Here is a 17,223-nt window from a genome sequence, read left to right as displayed (position 1 = left end):
AAACCGGTTCGTCAGTTTTTAAATGTAATATTTCAAACATATATCTTGATGTACCTGTAAATGTTAATACGGGCCTTGGAAGTCTTTGTCAAGGCTCGTCTGATAACAATACAAAATCACCAGGTCCGTCTTTACTTCATAAACGAACAACACCGGTCCATGTGGTCCAGTCGTTTGGACCGCAAAAAAAAAAAACAAAACAAACTAAACAAAACAAACAAAAAAAAAAAAACAACAACAACAACAACAAAACATGCTTCCAATCGATCGGGATGGTTCCCTCTCGACGAGTTTGGTTGAAGGCTATAGCTAGCGATAATGATATAGATAAGAAAGTCTTCTGTAGGAAGTCTGGACACATTTCATCTAACCCTGGTGACTTTTTAGGATTCAATTTTTCACGCACCTTGGTAATCATTTCTTCGTTCATCAGCGAAAAGGTAAGTATCCGTTACCGTGCTGTTAAAATTGCTTGTAATTTATATAATACAAAAAGGAGTGGTCCAGCACTGATCCCTGTGGAATACCTCTGGGTACGGGGTTCTACTGGGACTTTTCCCATCGAGCAAGGAAGAGTTGTCGCTCTTACATTCTAGCAAACAATTTTTATCTTTGGACCCTTTCCGATTTGATGAATATCTATTAATAAGGTCTACATCGGCTATGCGTTCCTATTAGTAAGATATGAGCGATAAATGCGATTAGAATCACATTTTCTACGGAGATAAAAACAAGAGTGTTCCAGACGGTCCCTGGCTGTCCATCCGGTCTGAGTCGGTGTAAGGCGTCTCTCGTGTGTTGTACGGTAAATCGTACTTCCGGTTCAATAAAATACATGCTTTCCTGTTGCAGACCGGGGACTCGTCGCACTGAATATATGCCTATGATTCTGTTTTATAAACAAATATGGTAATAAGATTAACTAACCCATCTAAAGCGATCACCTCTGTGAACAGATGGCGCGGCTATGCACGTGTTTTCGTGAAAAGGCGACAGAAGATTATAGAAAGATGGCTGCAGACGACGTCAACTCGAACGACTTCACAATCACATCGTGATCAGAGAACAGAGAAAACATTTTATGTATCGACACCTATCTTCTACGTCAATGCAGGTATAGTGCATGCTTCTAATTACACAGATAGTAGTCTGAGCAAAATGGCGGACATTTCGCCTCCACAACTGGTAACCAAAGACATTTTAATTTTTATCTCGTATTCTACCATGTTTGCTATGCAACGCCAGTTTTGATTGGTTTAAAACCATGTATTATTTTCCAATAAATTACAAGGTTTTCCCGGGGTTTCTTACCGTTTTTCTATTAGAAAGAGGTAGATCTCAGAACAAAACAGTACATGGTAGAATAGAAATAATCAACTTTGACTCGTGTATTGTTGCAGGATATACAACTCGGACTCGGATATTTTGCAATTTTAATTAATAACTCAGGCCTGCTGCCTTCGTTATCAATTTAATTGCAAAATATCCTCGTCCTCATTGTATATCCTGCAACAATACACGAATCATCGTTAATTATTTCTTAAATATATATAATTAAAGTCGTCTCAAAAATTGCTCTTACGAGTTGGAAAAAAAAATCACAATAGTCATATTAAAGTAAATACAATGTTTTGATAAGTCAGAAAACAGGTTCCATGTGTAACGGAATTGGACTGGGTCAATCATCCGCGACCAGGTAGCTCAATTGGTAAAGCATCTGGCTAGTCTTTCGAAGGTCCTGGGTTCAAACCCTGGCCTGGCCTTGTATTTTCCCATTCCTACTTCATTTGGTGCCTGTGACCAAACTGTTTTAAATGAGGTGAAAATATACTTGTCTAGGGGATACATGTACCTGAACCTGGGTTGCGAGTTGTTAGTATAGGTCTTCTGGGTCGAAGACTTGAAAAAAGTGAGGGAAGAGTGTAGCCGATCTGGACAGGGTCGATCATCGGCGACCAGGTAGCTCAATTGGTAGAACATCCAGCTAGTGTTCAGAGGTTCTGGGTTCGAACCCAAGTCTGGGCTTGCATTTCCCTACACCTACTACACATGTATAACTAGCTGACAGTATATAACATGCTACATGCAATACTGTATCAAGCTATGATAAAAGTTTCTGATTTTTTCAGCTCCCCACATCGGTCACCTGTACACAGCACTAGTAGCAGACTCACTAGCAAGGTGGAATCGGCTCAAAGGCGTCCAGACATTCTTTGCCACTGGAACAGATGAACATGGATTGAAAGTCAGTTTGGCTTGATTCAAATCAAAGTAGAACTGTGATATCACATGTACAAATAGAATCAATCAAATGTTAAATTGTAGAAAGATAATTGTAAGCAATGGCCTGGTGAGAAATTGTATAGAAAGTTCCACACTTTTAATACTTCAGAGTTAGGAATATCTACAAGTAGTATAGAGTTTTTTCTGTGGTGATAACCAATTATTATGCTCGTTATAAAATCATGTGATGTTAAGGGTTCTATAATACAAATATTAATACTACATAATGACATTATAATTTATGTATAGGTATGTGCTATATCATTCATTCTTCATCTTAGTAAAACTGAAAATCGATGAACTATAGAGTCTTGTCAATTAGATATTAGGTAAGTTTAGATCTAATTAAAATCTAGACGGTTATTATCACTACGTTACATGAACATCTAACAACATCCCATAAGGGGTCAGTCAGGGTGACCTTTTGGATTAGCCAATCAAATGACTACTTCCAGAATCCTGGAAGTGAATTTTATATGTCCGAACTAGCATGACTAGATTGCATAGCTTGTATAATCTGTCAATTTGTTTCAAGTCATTTTGTCCCAAAAAGCATATACACTTCAGTGTAGCTATATACTGTACCGAAATGGTTTGCTTCAGATGCATGCTGTGAAGAAATGTGTTACTTTGATGACATCGACAAAATGCCAATTCGCCCTGAAAGTAAAAAATACACACATCTCAGAGGTCATCAGAACGTGACCCCTTATGGGATGTTGTTAGATGTTCATGTAACGTAGTGAAAATGACCATCTAGATTTTAATTAGATTGGACAAATTTACCAGTCATATAAGTATTGAAAAAATTCAAACAAAATGTCATATCCACTACCCATACTAGTATCTGTTCCCTTTTTACACATTACTATGTAATTATTTAAATGTGTTTTGTGTATGAAGCCTGTGTGAAACTATAATCTTTTGTCTTAAAGATATATATAAAGGTTTTGCTTTTGTTTCAGGTTCAACAGGCAGCTGAAAAAGCTGGTTTGGCGCCCAAACTTTTCTGTGATGAAGTCTCAAATAAGTTTCAGGTGAAAAAAACAAAACATTAATCAAATATTTCATTTATATATATTGTATACATGTATTTATATATATTCAAAGTTATGGTATCATGATTACTATATACGTTATTGTTATTGTAATTTGCAAGGATTTCTTAGATATAACATGTTTACCCTGCAGTCCTTTTAAAATGCTTCAAAAGACAATAGGAACCGTCAAAACATAACTCTACTTAATAAGACAAATTTGTCCTTAACTTATATATATATACATACTTGCAAGCTTATGTTTATCAGTTAATTGTTATGATGTGAATTATATATAAGCTATAGACCTATTTTTATCTTTTTTCCCCAGGATCTGTTTAAGAAGAATGATATAAACTACTCCACATTTGTTCGTACAACAGATGAAGCTCATGTGAAAGCTGTACACCACATATGGGTAAATAATGTTATAAACTTCTTTCCTCTTCATATTATGGAAAAATTGAGGATGGATTATAACCCTAATCGCCGACATGATGTTTTTATGTTGTAGAATGTGCTGAATGATAATGGATTATAACCCTGATAGTCAACATTACGTTTGTCTTGTTGTAGAATGTGCTGAATGAGAATGGATTATAACCCTGATAGTCAACATTACGTTTGTCTTGTTGTAGAATGTGCTGAATGATAATGGATTATAACCCTGATAGTCAACATTACGTTTGTCTTGTTGTAGAATGTGCTGAATGAGAATGGATTATAACCCTGATAGTCAACATTACGTTTGTCTTGTTGTAGAATGTGCTGAATGAGAATGGATTATAACCCTGATAGTCAACATTACGTTTGTCTTGTTGTAGAATGTGCTGAATGAGAATGGATTATAACCCTGATAGTCAACATTACGTTTGTCTTGTTGTAGAATGTGCTGAATGAGAATGGATTATAACCCTGATAGTCAACATTACGTTTGTCTTGTTGTAGAATGTGCTGAATGATAATGGATTATAACCCTGATAGTCAACATTACGTTTGTCTTGTTGTAGAATGTGCTGAATGAGAATGGATTATAACCCTAATGGCCAACATCATGTTTTTATGTTGTAGAATGTGCTGAATGATAATGGATTATAACCCTGATAGTCAACATTACGTTTGTCTTGTTGTAGAATGTGCTGAATGAGAATGGATTATAACCCTGATAGTCAACAACATGTTTTTTGTTGTAGAATGTGCTGAATGAGAATGGATTATAACCCTAATGGCCGACATCATGTTTTATGTTGTAGAATGTGCTGAATGATAATGGATTATAACCCTGATAGTCAACATTACGTTTGTCTTGTTGTAGAATGTGCTGAATGAGAATGGATTATAACCCTGATAGTCAACATTACGTTTGTCTTGTTGTAGAATGTGCTGAATGAGAATGGATTATAACCCTAATAGCCGACATCATGTTTGTCTTGTTGTAGAATGTGCTGAATGAGAATGGATTATAACCCTAATCGCCGACATGATGTTTTTATGTTGTAGAATGTGCTGAATGAGAATGGATTATAACCCTGATAGTCAACATAACATTTGTCTTGTTGTAGAATGTGCTGAATGATAATGGATTTATCTACAAGGATACATACAAAGGCTGGTACTCCATTTCCGATGAAGCATTTATTTCTGATAAAGATGTTACAAATGTTACTACAAAGTCAGGAGAGACACAGAAGGTAAATATTGGAATCCATACTTAATTCACAAAAAACGAGGCGATGTGCGATTGTGTTGTTAATGTATGTGACAAGTTGTCTGTCCTTAGTGAGATCTGTCCTTAGTGAGATACTTGAGATATCAGAAGACAACTCAGAGGTGATGGGCAGTAGAGCGTGACAGCCATAGTCTACACTTGGTCAAGCTCATATTAGGACTATTGTACGCACCCGTACTTGAGTGATTGTAGCCTGTACTTGCCATTATCGGCAAATTATAGCTTGGTGTATACTGTATTTGGTCATTTTTCACAACATTGGTGTCAGAAGTGAGATGTTCTGACACCAATGTTTTGAAGGTTCATTGGATGGACGGAGAGCAGGGTTCTCTCTATTGAATTACTTTGTGTGGACATTGTGCAGACATCGTCTAGACATCATGCCCACGTTGCACATTCTGTAACGTTGCAATCCTACAAATTTAAATGTAGTAGTGTTTTTCTGAGCCACATTTTTACTTGAATCAAATTGGAGATCTTGACCACCAGACGTTGTTTTAAACCAATTTCTATAAAATTTATAAGTTGGTAAGATTCATTGCCAACACCAATATGTTGTTAATATGAATTGATTCTAAAGCAGTGTTAGGTTATACACTACAGTTCTTTTTGTTACACCTCTGTATTTTATGGATTTTGATACAAGAATCTGTGTTACATGTACTTTGGCATATGAATGGCATATTGTTCCAACTAATCATTTTATACGATTTAAGCCATCATCTTTGTGATGTAAACACTGAAATTTTGTGTGATTGACAGGTGTCAGTAGAGAGCGGTCATCCAGTTTTGTGGATGGAAGAGGAAAACTACATGTTCAGACTCTCGGAGTTCAAACCTCAACTACAGCAATGGATTGATACAGAAGGTAGTACTACTTACTGAGTTGTCATATACATGTAATTCCTTTAAGATGATTTAGTTCTAAAGTGGAGGAAATAGGGTAAATATCACATGCACACACCTCCCAAGTGTTAAAAAGTGGAGAAAATATGAAAATATCCCTTAAATAGTGTTGAAGAGCACCAAGAGAATAATGATAATGACCTTAATTTTCTACTACAGATGTAGTATCTAAAATGGAGAAAATACAGAAAATATTTATAATATTAGTGAATAATTCTTTTTTCATTTGAAATTTTGAATGTTGAAGTGTATTAAATATTGATCCAGTTTTATTGAGTTTATAAGTGGTTACTTAGCAACCATGATGTTAATTACACACAACAAACATTTCAGGTTTCATGACAGTTTTTTGGTGCTTATATCCTCTGATTTAACACAGCAAGAAGACAATGACTCACTTGTCACCAATGTCTTATCAGGGTCTAAATATTCTGTGATATTGTATTTATAGGGGCTATTCCATTAAAATATCTACCTGACCACAGGATTCCAAAATAAATCACTTCTATACATGGTTGGATTTCCTTTCTTTTACCTCTTACCTTATTAAATAAATTCTATAGATGGTACTCCTTAACAAAATCTGGGTGGGGTAGATATTTCACTGGAATAGCCCTAATTATTTGCCACATTTTAATTATACCCAATGCACTAAGTACAGGGAGTATAGATATATATGATATAGAAATAGGTTCCGTGAGTCCATACCTGATAAGATTGTGTAAAGATATCTCACAACTCCCCCCCCCCCCCCCCCCCCCCCCCCCCCCCCGACAGATTTATGTTATATTCACAACACACCATTATGACATATCTACACCTGTTTAGTTCTCATCAGTCAAGGTTAAAGGTCAAAGGCCTCAATTTTTTTCAGTGATGAAAGTCTGTAAAACATTTGTTTTTACAGTCATACAGCCTCCGCAGTTCAAACACATTGTGCAGAGAACGATAGAAAACTTGGCCGATCTGTCTGTAACTCGGAGCAGTGACCGTGTATCCTGGGGGATAGCCGTACCAAATGATGCCAGTCAAAAGGTCAGTGACTGCCGACAGATCAGCTTATATAAATGTTTGTTATCACACCATTTTTTTTAACATATACCAAGTGTGGTCAACATCCATGAGCTGGAGGTAGCTGAAACTATAATGGTCAAAAGGTGACCAGCTGTCTGGGGGTAGCTAACCAGTTTATGGACAAAAGGTCGGTGTCAGACCAGCTGTCTGGCGGTAGCCGACACGATTTACGGTCAAAATGTCGGTGTCAGACCAGCTGTCTGGTTGTAAACCAGATTATGGTCAAAAGGTCGGTGTATATGTAAAGTGCACAAATATTTTTTATGAGTTTTTTTTATATAAGTATACATGTACGGTAAACCTCCGATTAATTCGAACACGCGGAGAGTTCGAACACACATTTTTTTCAAGAAAAACAATATTTTTTAGCGAACTCTGGCTGATTATAACAGACACCATTTCGGATAGTTCGAACTTGTCAAATGAAGAACGTAAATTAAGATTTTTTTCCCCGTAAACTCCATTGAAAGCTCGCGACGACTCGCCCGATGACCGGCCCAGAAAAAAATGCCAAGATTTAAATTTGATCAGCAAGCATGTTTAGCGCTAGGTTATTAGATTGTATGCGTGATCATTAGAATGCGTCCGATTTAATATATGCCACATATTATAGCGTTAATTAATTTTTTTTTACATTCCAAAATACACCACACCACGCACGAGACAACTGGTTGCAAATTTAGGCCCCGACAATGTATAAATAACATGCGATATTTGTATTCACGCTGTATGGCAAACTAAGAAATCGTCCGTGTATTTTCACATATAACTAATGTTAACTTAGCATTATGATTATTTAATTGTGACTGGACATCTCTTAAGTATTGCCAATCAAGGAACTACCTGAAAACCTGTCATCTCACGCTATAGGTAAGCAGGCCACGCGAGGTGTCGCTTGCGGTAAAGTTGAAAGGATCGGCTGCCCGATCGTGCTGAGTGACGTGAAGAGCATTCATATCCAGTCAAAACAATCCACAGGTGTCCCAATTAGTGATGGATAAGTTTGCAGGTATCAACTATGTTTGGTAGATAATACGACTGGGTATATTTCAAAGCAGACATGTTGATGTTCTGACCTAATTTTACCAACATATATCGCATATTTTTACAGTAGTGCTTTCGTAAACGCAACAGGTTATGTAGACTGCTTTCGATGTATTAAAGAGACCATTTATTACAATAATATAGCGATGGTTTCTGATTCAGATAAAAAATATAACCATGCAAAGATTATACTGTACAAATGTTTAACTTTTGTGTCACAAAGGAAACGTGTACTGTTTTTGGGCCCACTGTAGCTACGCATTAACCGAGCGGCTTCGCGCAATAACCATAATAATTATCGCAAAATGAAGAATGTTTTAACAATCAATTAACATTGAATTAAATAAAATACTATCATTTTACTTTTTTATAAATGTGCCATTGTTCAGGCCGCCGTTATTACGTATCAGATTTACGATGGATGTGTTTGTGTCTAATGATTTTACTCTGTCGAGATTTTCGCCGATTTTGACTCGAATAGTTTGAACTCACGCTTATTTTCTGAAGCATAATTTCGAATAATTCGAACTGGTTCGTCAATATTTATTTAATTTTGTTCGAACTAACCGGAGGTTTACCGTATATGGTGTTATGAGAATGATCTATGAGTGTCTAAAGGTTGCTGACCAGGATGAGGTCAAAAGGTCAACCCAGCAAGGGTAAGTGGCTGACCTAACTAAGGTCAAAAGGTCAAGGCATCAAAGATAAGTTAGTGTTTTGGCGGTGGTCAAATGAACAAGCTATCAAGGGTAAATAAGTGTTTCTCTGACTGAAGTCAAAACTTCAAGCCATATAAAGAGTAAGTGCATGGCTTTTCTGACTGAGGTCAAAAGGTCAAACTATCAAGGGTACTGTTATGGTATCTTGTGTATTGCCTATGATTTAAAACATTAAAAAATACCTTCTGGGGACTATCTGATAATATGTTTCTAAAAAAAACAAAAATGGCAGGCCATATGAGCTTGTCAAATCGGATGTAAACTTTTTGTGTTTCCCTGTAGTACAATGAGGTGCCAACATTGCTGTTTACATCTAAAATATGAATGGTACTTTTACCTGCACATGGACATATCAAGTAAAAACAACTCACCAGTATACCTAGAAATATGTTTATTAACACTGATCACTTGTCAAGGCAATACAGATCTCAACAGTGAGTGCTTAACACACACAGCAAGGGTTCTTCCTTACAGTGAACTTTTACATAATTATGTAGCAAATAATAAATCAATCGGTGGAGGCAATAGACAGCAAAATACTGTAATTGGCTCTTTTGGCTGAGGTCAAAAGGTCAAGCTATCAAGGGTAAGTGGCTCTTCTGACTGAGGTCAAAAGGTCAAGCTATCAAGGGTAAGTGACTCTTCTGACTGAGGTCAAAAGGTCAAGCTATCAAGGGTAAGTGGCTCTTCTGACTGAGGTCAAAAGGCCAAGCTATCAAGGGTAAGTGACTCTTCTGGCTGAGGTCAAAAGGTCAAGCTATCAAGGGTAAGTGGCTCTTCTGACTGAGGTCAAAAGGTCAAGCTATCAAGGGTAATTCGCCCTTCTGACTGAGGTCAAAAGTTCAAGCTATGTAGTTCCTCTGATTGAGGTCAAAAGGTCAAGCTGTCAATGTAAGTGGTTCCTCTGATTGAGGTCAAAAGGTCAAGCTATTAATTGATCAAGCATTCAAGAGTACAACTCGCAAGAAATTAGACTTGCTTTATAGAAGATGTCACAAAACATATACAGATTATCAAAAGCTTATTTTGACTGCTCCTTGCATTGCTAGATGTAAACACTTTGAGGTAATCAATGATGCCTATCATTGAACATAATTTTTTGATTTTGAGATATAAATCTTGTGCTTATAAACAAGTGGTATGGCATTTCTAGTTGTCATGTATGTTCTACTGCAGATTTTATAGTTTTCGTGTATGTTCTACAGCAGATTTTCTAGTTTTCGCGTATGTTCTACTGCAGATTTTCTAGTTTTCGCGTATGTTCTACTGCAGATTTTCTAGTTTTCGCGTATGTTCTACTGCAGATTTTCTAGTTTTCGTGTATGTTCTACTGCAGATTTTCTAGTTTTCGTGTATGTTCTACTGCAGATTTTCTAGTTTTCGTGTATGTTCTACTGCAGATTTTTTAGTTTTCGTGTATGTTCTACTGCAGATTTTCTAGTTTTCGTGTATGTTCTACTGCAGATTTTCTAGTTTTCGTGTATGTTCTACTACAGATTTTCTTGTTTTCGTGTATGGTCTACTGCAGATTTTCTAGTTTTCGTGTATGTTCTACAGTTTTTCTAGTTTTCGTGTATGTTCTACTGCAGATTTTCTAGTTTTCACGTATGTTCTACTACAGATTTTCTAGTTTTCGTGTATGTTCTACTACAGATTTTCTAGTTTTCGCGTATGTTCTACTGCAGATTTTCTAGTTTTCGCGTATGTTCTACTGCAGATTTTCTAGTTTTCGTGTATGTTTTACTACAGATTTTCTAGTTGTCGTGTATGTTCTACTACAGATTTTCTAGTTTTCGTGTATGTTGTACAGATTTTCTAGTTGTCATGTATGTTCTACTACAGATTTTCTAGTTTTCGTGTATGTTCTACTACAGATTTTCTAGTTGTCGTGTATGTTCTACTACAGATTTTCTAGTTGTCGTGTATGTTCTACTACAGATTTTCTAGTTTTCGTGTATGTTCTACTACAGATTTTCTAGTTTTCGTGTATGTTCTACTATAGATTTATGTGTGGTTGGATGCGCTCACTAATTACCTGACTGTTACGGGTTACCCTGGTAATGACTATCACAGCCATTGGCCCGCAGATTGTCATGTGGTCGGCAAGGATATCCTAAAGTAAGTAACTCCAGAGGCTATTAAACAAATGCATACACATGTCAACCTCTGAATGTAGGAGATGTACCAAATCATTTGTTTAAGGGCAATTATAAATAATTTTCCATCCCTACCACAAGTACAATGTGGTCAGATGTTTTTAACACCTACCTGGTAGCTATGCAAATTCATGGTCAGATGCAGGCAGCAGTAATAGTACAGTAGTAAATCCAGAAATAAATGCTGTATAATTTTGGCAAAATATGGATATGCATGAAAATTATTTTGCTTGTAGCTACAAATAAGAACTGATACTGCCAAGGTGCAGTTTGGGAGTCATCATATTCTTTGGCAGTGCAAAGCCTGCAGGCACACTAACCTTCATCAAAGTTAGTCTGTTAGATTCCATAGTTCCATTAATGTATTGTAAGCCATGCATGGCCATGTAAAATGTTCAGTACCTGTGAAATTCATGGGCTATGAATTTTGTCATCTTTCATGGCCATGAACACTTTTCTCTGTTGTGAAAACGAAGGTTTCTGACCAGGCAAAGCACATATTCAGTGTCATGAAAATGCCCAATGTTACAATTTATTCATAGCTCTGAAAAATATGGGGGTCAATATTTGATGGCGAAAATAATGGGTATCTATTAATTTCATGGTCATGTATTCTGTCAGGTTTCATAGGTAAAGTATTCATTGTAATGTTCTGGCCAGTTCATTGATCTTAGGGGCCGTGGTGGCCAAGTGGTTAAGGTATCCCGACACTTTATAACTAGCCCACCACCTCTTGGTTGGGAGTTCAAAGCCCAGGTGGTGCAGTTGCCTGGTACAGTACTGACCGTAGGCCGGTTGTTTTCCTCTGGTTACTCTGGTTACTCTGGTTTTCCTCAACTTCCAAAACCTGGCACATCCTTAAATGACCCCGGCTGTTAAAAGGACGTTAAACAAAATAACCCATGCATCTGTGTGCAGTGATGTGCTATGACACAATCAAGGCCACGCTAACATTTATAAGTGGATTTAGCTATAGACATATATACAGAATTTCTACAAATAAGATATCATATATATTGTAAGATAAGTTATATGAACAGAAGTAAATACATGTTACTTTATCGGTAAATTTCTATAAAAAAAAGTCTTGTAAAATCTTAACTTGTTTGGAATATCCCTTTAAATTATTATTTATTATAATCTCTTGGAAAACTGTGATTCCTGACAGGTTCCATGCAGTGTACTGGCCAGCCTTTCTCATGGCCGCAGGTCTTCCTCTGCCGAAGAAAATCCTGTGTCATTCCCACTGGAAAGTTGATGGAGTAAAGGTAATTAGTCTATTTACTGGGGTGTATAATGTGTGTTTCCAAACACTCTGTAAATAATATTTGTTTTATTAGCTCATTAGGCTATAAACTCCTTTAAATTGTAATAAATTTGAAAAATATATGAAAGCCCGATCCATTTTTCAAGAAATTAAAAAAAGTATGTAAATCCATTCAAACAAACCTCGGGTGAAAATCTGAGAGCTGTAGTTCGATGCTCCCCACCCATATTCGTTTTTGATTCTCGGAAATCTGAGAAACATACCCATCTGTGCTGCTGTGGTTGTGTCCATGGGCGAAATACACTACTCTAATTAAGTATCGTGAAATCTCCTTACACTTCCATAAGGAGTACGTTAATTTGGAAGACAATCCGTTACTCATTTTTATATTTTAGTCACTTTGAAATAAAATTTTTCACTTTAGATTTAATGAATGTATGTATATATATAATATGTTCTACTCCACAAACTCTTGTTTATCTTTAGATGTCAAAGAGCTTGGGTAACGTAGTGGATCCTGTTGATTGCATGTCTAAGTACACGGTGGACGGTGTACGGTACTTCTTACTGAGGCAGGGAACCCCACAGAGTGATAATGGTGAGTGTTTCATACTCAGGATTATGTGTAGATTTGATAATGGCCAAGTCACTTGAGCATTTTACCATAAAATATCTGAGACAGTTTCTCCTTCCATTTGAAGGGGCCATGATATCTCAGTCTGTGAGAGGGCCGCAATAGCTCAGTCTGTTAGAGTGTCTGTCCCATATCCTCAGGTGAGGGGGCTGCGATAGCTCAGTTTGTTATCGCGCAGAACGTTTAACCTCAGGTGAAGACCCAAGGTGTGTGGTTCAACACTCCCTTCTTTGTCGGTTTGTGTTTCTCAGGAAGCTAAGAAACAGACAGGTCTGTGCTGTTTTGGGTGTGTTTGTATGTTTGGACAAGACACTTTACCCTTATTGCTCTGGATGAACTAAACAAACAATCTCCTTTTGTTATCTTGGTTCTAAATCTCACTGATGAAGCAGGTTCTCATGTGATTTAGATTGAATTCTTTTACCAGTGGAACCAATTCACTTCATCAAAGTGGGAAAATACAGTTAAAATAGAGTAGTAGATGTGGACTGCTTTTCTCACTTGTATTGTGTATATCTCATGTTATTGAGATTGGTATACATGTGCATGATACACATGAAATGGCAACTTTTCTGATATTCTCTATATTATTATTTTACAAAGTCAAAGGATTCATGATAATTCATGAGAAATATATGACAAGTTTTTAGAGAAATAATCCTCAATGTGAATGAATGAAATGAAAAGAAAGTTACATTTAAAAAAAAAAAAAAAAATCTTTTTTTTCCACTTTCATAATTGTAATTATGGTATGGAGGTATTGACATTTGTTTTCTGGCAAATCAATATAATCATGCATAGAAAGATTTTCAACAAACAAACAATACAGAAGTTGTATTTCTCACAAAAATATTCAAGGTAAAAGAAAGTTTCATAGGTTTATTCATTATAACTTTAAACGTTATATCAATGAAAACAAACAATGTTTTTGTGACGAAATATTGTAGGTATTTTGCATTTAATAAATCATTGCTACTTGTAAAATATAATACAATGTAGCACTTTTGTTTGGAGAGATGGAATTTTTGACTGATATCACTTTCTTGATTATTTTTTTTTTTAACTGTTGATCATTAAAGAACGTAAAATGTTTCAGATTTCAATGAGAAGAGGATTATTGAGGTTATCAATAATGAGTTGGTGAATACTATTGGGAACGCGTTGAACCGGATTTCCAGTAAAGCTATCAATCCAGACCAGCTCTTCCCTAAGCCATCTACTGATGCCTTTCTGACCAACTTTACAGAAGAGGATCGTCAAAAACTAGAGGAGCTCTACGGACTAGCAGGTCAGCTTTAGTCCATCAGATATATAGAGAATACATGGTCAGTGTCTTAAAATATAAGCTGTATTTTGGCGAGGGTAAAGAAAGACAAAAGTGGCGAGCCTTGTCTGTCACTTTGAAGTAGGTCAGTCGAACTGACGCATGTACTAAGATTCCAAAATACAGCTGTTTTCCGTCACTGCCGTATACAGCAAAAATATATATGGTGGGTGTATTCCGACAATGCGGTGGCAGTTGCAGGATAAAACTATATATTGGTGCTGTGTGATGCTTTACCACATTACACTTGGCATTTCACCTAGGAGACTAGGGTTTGATACCTCTATTAAGTGTCAAAAAGTATCGAAGTCACATGCCCGACCGCCTGCTTGACCACATGAGTTTTCTCTGGGTTCTCACCTTAGAGACGTAATATATAGTGTCCAATTCAATATCTCTATTTAATGTCAAAAAGTATTGGTGTCACCTGCCCGACAAGTGACCCCAGGTACAACCTGAATACTTAAATGTCTTAAACATAGAAAGACTGTCATTTACCATGAAAGTGCTTATAAATTAACAGACACTTTACTCATATTGATTTTTAATTTTTACGTTACAGATCAAGTGGACAGATTCTATGAGGACGGTAATGTGTATTTGGTATTACAGACATTAATGGGCTATTTGTTCTGGGCAAACAAACTGGTCTCGGATCACGAGCCCTGGGTTTTAGTGAAAGCTGTCGAAGAGAAGGAGCATTTAGATACAGTGATATATATTGTCATGGAGACTCTGCGAGTGTGTGGAATTCTAGTACAGCCTGTCATTCCCTCTTTCTCCTCAAGACTTCTGAGCAGATTAGGTGTACCTCACTCAGAAAGGGACATTGCTCATTCAAAGGTTAAAGTTCAATGGACGTCACCGAAATATGTACAGACACTGAATCCAATGGAATCCGTTTTGATGCAGAGGTTAAAACATAAGTGATGAATATTAATACTGTTTCAGTAGAGATATCGCCATCCTGTGGTTCCTGTGGTTAAATTGGCTAAGGCTGCGATAAATACATTAACATTTATCAGTTATGGACCTGTGGTGAGGTCAATGTGATGTTTTACTAACCTGGTAGGATTAAATATTAACCAGGATCAAATATTGACTCACTGATTTCCCAGAAGCATGAACTTTTGCAGATTGTGTTTTAATAGTTTTGTACCTGTGTAAGTTACTTATATTCTTTTGATGACTACAAACAAGCGGGTTTACACAGTTTCAAGATATTGTGAGTGCTTTTTTTTGGTTTTTTTTTTTTTTTTTCAATTTGCACTTCTTTACCAAATGGTCATTTTAATTTTGCATACATGGACATATTGCAAATTTATGGACAAGATCATTAAAGTTGTTAAAAATCTAGTAATTATTGATACAAGACTTTTCTATCCTCGCAAGTGCTATATGTTTTGTGTTTTAGGAATCAATGCAGTACATCAATGATAATGAATATAACTACATGTATACATGTATTAAAATGAAGACCGAGGGAAACACATCTGGAATTTTATGAAATTTGTTTTTCATTCATGATAAAATTATGCCCGCGAAAAAAAACTGTTAAGGATTGTTTAAGGGGGGTTCCGAGTACCAACAACAACACAAATCTTTGTTTGGTGTAGATGTTTCTATTGTACATTGTATGTTATATAACGAAAATCCAACAACAGCTAGCGGTGATCCAAGGATCAGTTTTATTGGCTTGAAGCCCTCAGTACTGACAGGAGACCACTGCCTCTTTGAGAACAGTGTTTGTTTGTCAGTGCCTGTAGTGGTAAGTGTATGTTTTACTGTGTACACGAGTGGAAGGGTATATTTCATATACATGTATAGGCCAATTTATCTACTCAGGTGGTTGGATTTCGGTTATCAAGGATACAAGACAAATACATTTGTACAAACAACTATGTTCCAAGTAACCAGCAACTGTCCAAAGCTTCATCATATCTGACTAAACGATATAGACACACTATACTGACTCATTGTTCATTTAGGTCAGAATTTTACCAGGAAACTTACCTGCAGATATCCCCAAATTACGCTTACATCTATTTACCAGCGCTGTCAGACCTATCGTGAAAATCTACTAGATGTCACACATATGTATTGACCAAAGCTGTTAGACCTGCCGTGAATAACTTCCAGATAGCACCAGATCACTCAAACATCTATTGGCCGGCTCTGTCAGATCTACCCTGAAAATCAACCAGTAATCACCAGATGACGGACACATCTTTTGACTACCGCTGTCCAACCTACCCGGAAAATCTAACCAAATATCCGCAGACGACGAACGAAATCCACCCATTGCGCAAGGCAAAGTTATATAATAAATGCTTACTTGGACAAGATTCAACATCTTCGGAATTTATGATTTGAAACCAAAAAATTACCATTTTTCGTTGTGATAACTTGGTTTGAGAATTCGGAGTAACTAGCCACATTAATTTGTGTAAGACGATCTGCGTACAAGATCCCGTACCTGGAAAATAGCAGCCAAGTGAACGAAATGGACTTTTTGTGATTCCTTAGATTGTTTGAATATCGAAATAGCTATTTTCACTCGGAAGCCACTTTACTGCTACAGATGTACAATTTCGTTTTTACCAGATTATCTAAGCTACTACCTGCCGACGAATACAACATGTTTCAATTGTTAGAAAAATGGGCTCTGCAAGAGCAAGAGTTTTGCTTCAATAGAGCAAACATTTGACATAGCACTGTCGTGATAAGTCAACGTCCTCACGAATGAATCTGTGAGGGAATCTCGGGTAGTATACAGACTAGGGCAATGGAAATGTAGTCCAGCACAAGTCTTATAAAGAATGCTTAAAGAAAGGCTTGCCGAAGTAGGAAACAGGTACAGTTTCTCCTACCCTTCTTTGAACTTTCTGATAATGATTTGTCAGACATAACAAAGTCGGATCCTCATTATGATTGTGATTTAAAATGCCTCGTGGAAAAGAACAATGAACTTGTATTATCAGTGCAATATCCCAGAGAAGAGTGTGAACATTTCCAAAGTGAAATCACGAATCTTGAGAACCACATGAAAG

The 17,223-nt window shown here is 36.6% G+C and overlaps 1 protein-coding gene across 1 annotated transcript; it reads left to right on the top strand.

Annotated features, from left to right (window-relative positions):
• Positions 1-286: 286 nt before the first annotated feature.
• LOC117342754 (methionine--tRNA ligase, mitochondrial-like) lies at positions 287-15,672 on the top strand. Its single transcript, XM_033904992.1, has 12 exons — positions 287-1,114; positions 2,130-2,245; positions 3,249-3,320; positions 3,652-3,738; positions 4,883-5,011; positions 5,812-5,917; positions 6,863-6,990; positions 10,795-10,910; positions 12,117-12,216; positions 12,702-12,813; positions 13,946-14,137; positions 14,736-15,672. Exons 1-12 carry the CDS (start codon positions 907-909, stop codon positions 15,101-15,103), a joined length of 1,734 nt encoding a protein of 577 aa, XP_033760883.1. The 5' UTR covers positions 287-906; the 3' UTR covers positions 15,104-15,672.
• The last annotated feature ends 1,551 nt before the right edge of the window (positions 15,673-17,223 follow it).

The sequence above is a fragment of the Pecten maximus genome, chromosome 14 (genome assembly GCF_902652985.1).
Source record: "Pecten maximus chromosome 14, xPecMax1.1, whole genome shotgun sequence".
Lineage (NCBI taxonomy): Eukaryota > Metazoa > Mollusca > Bivalvia > Pectinida > Pectinidae > Pecten > Pecten maximus.
Note: the sequence above shows the minus strand (reverse complement) of the source record. Positions and strands in the feature narration are given on the sequence as shown.

What these genes read in the sequence shown, in the direction of transcription:
- LOC117342754 (XM_033904992.1), top strand. Translation starts at nt 907, where the DNA reads ATGGTAATAAGATTAACTAACCCATCTAAAGCGATCACCTCTGTGAAC. An exon ending in CAAATGATGCCAGTCAAAAG is followed by an intron (nt 6,991 to 10,794) that starts GTCAGTGACTGC and finishes GTTCTACTATAG; the next exon opens with ATTTATGTGTGGTTGGATGC. An exon ending in GGAGCTCTACGGACTAGCAG is followed by an intron (nt 14,138 to 14,735) that starts GTCAGCTTTAGT and finishes TTTACGTTACAG; the next exon opens with ATCAAGTGGACAGATTCTAT.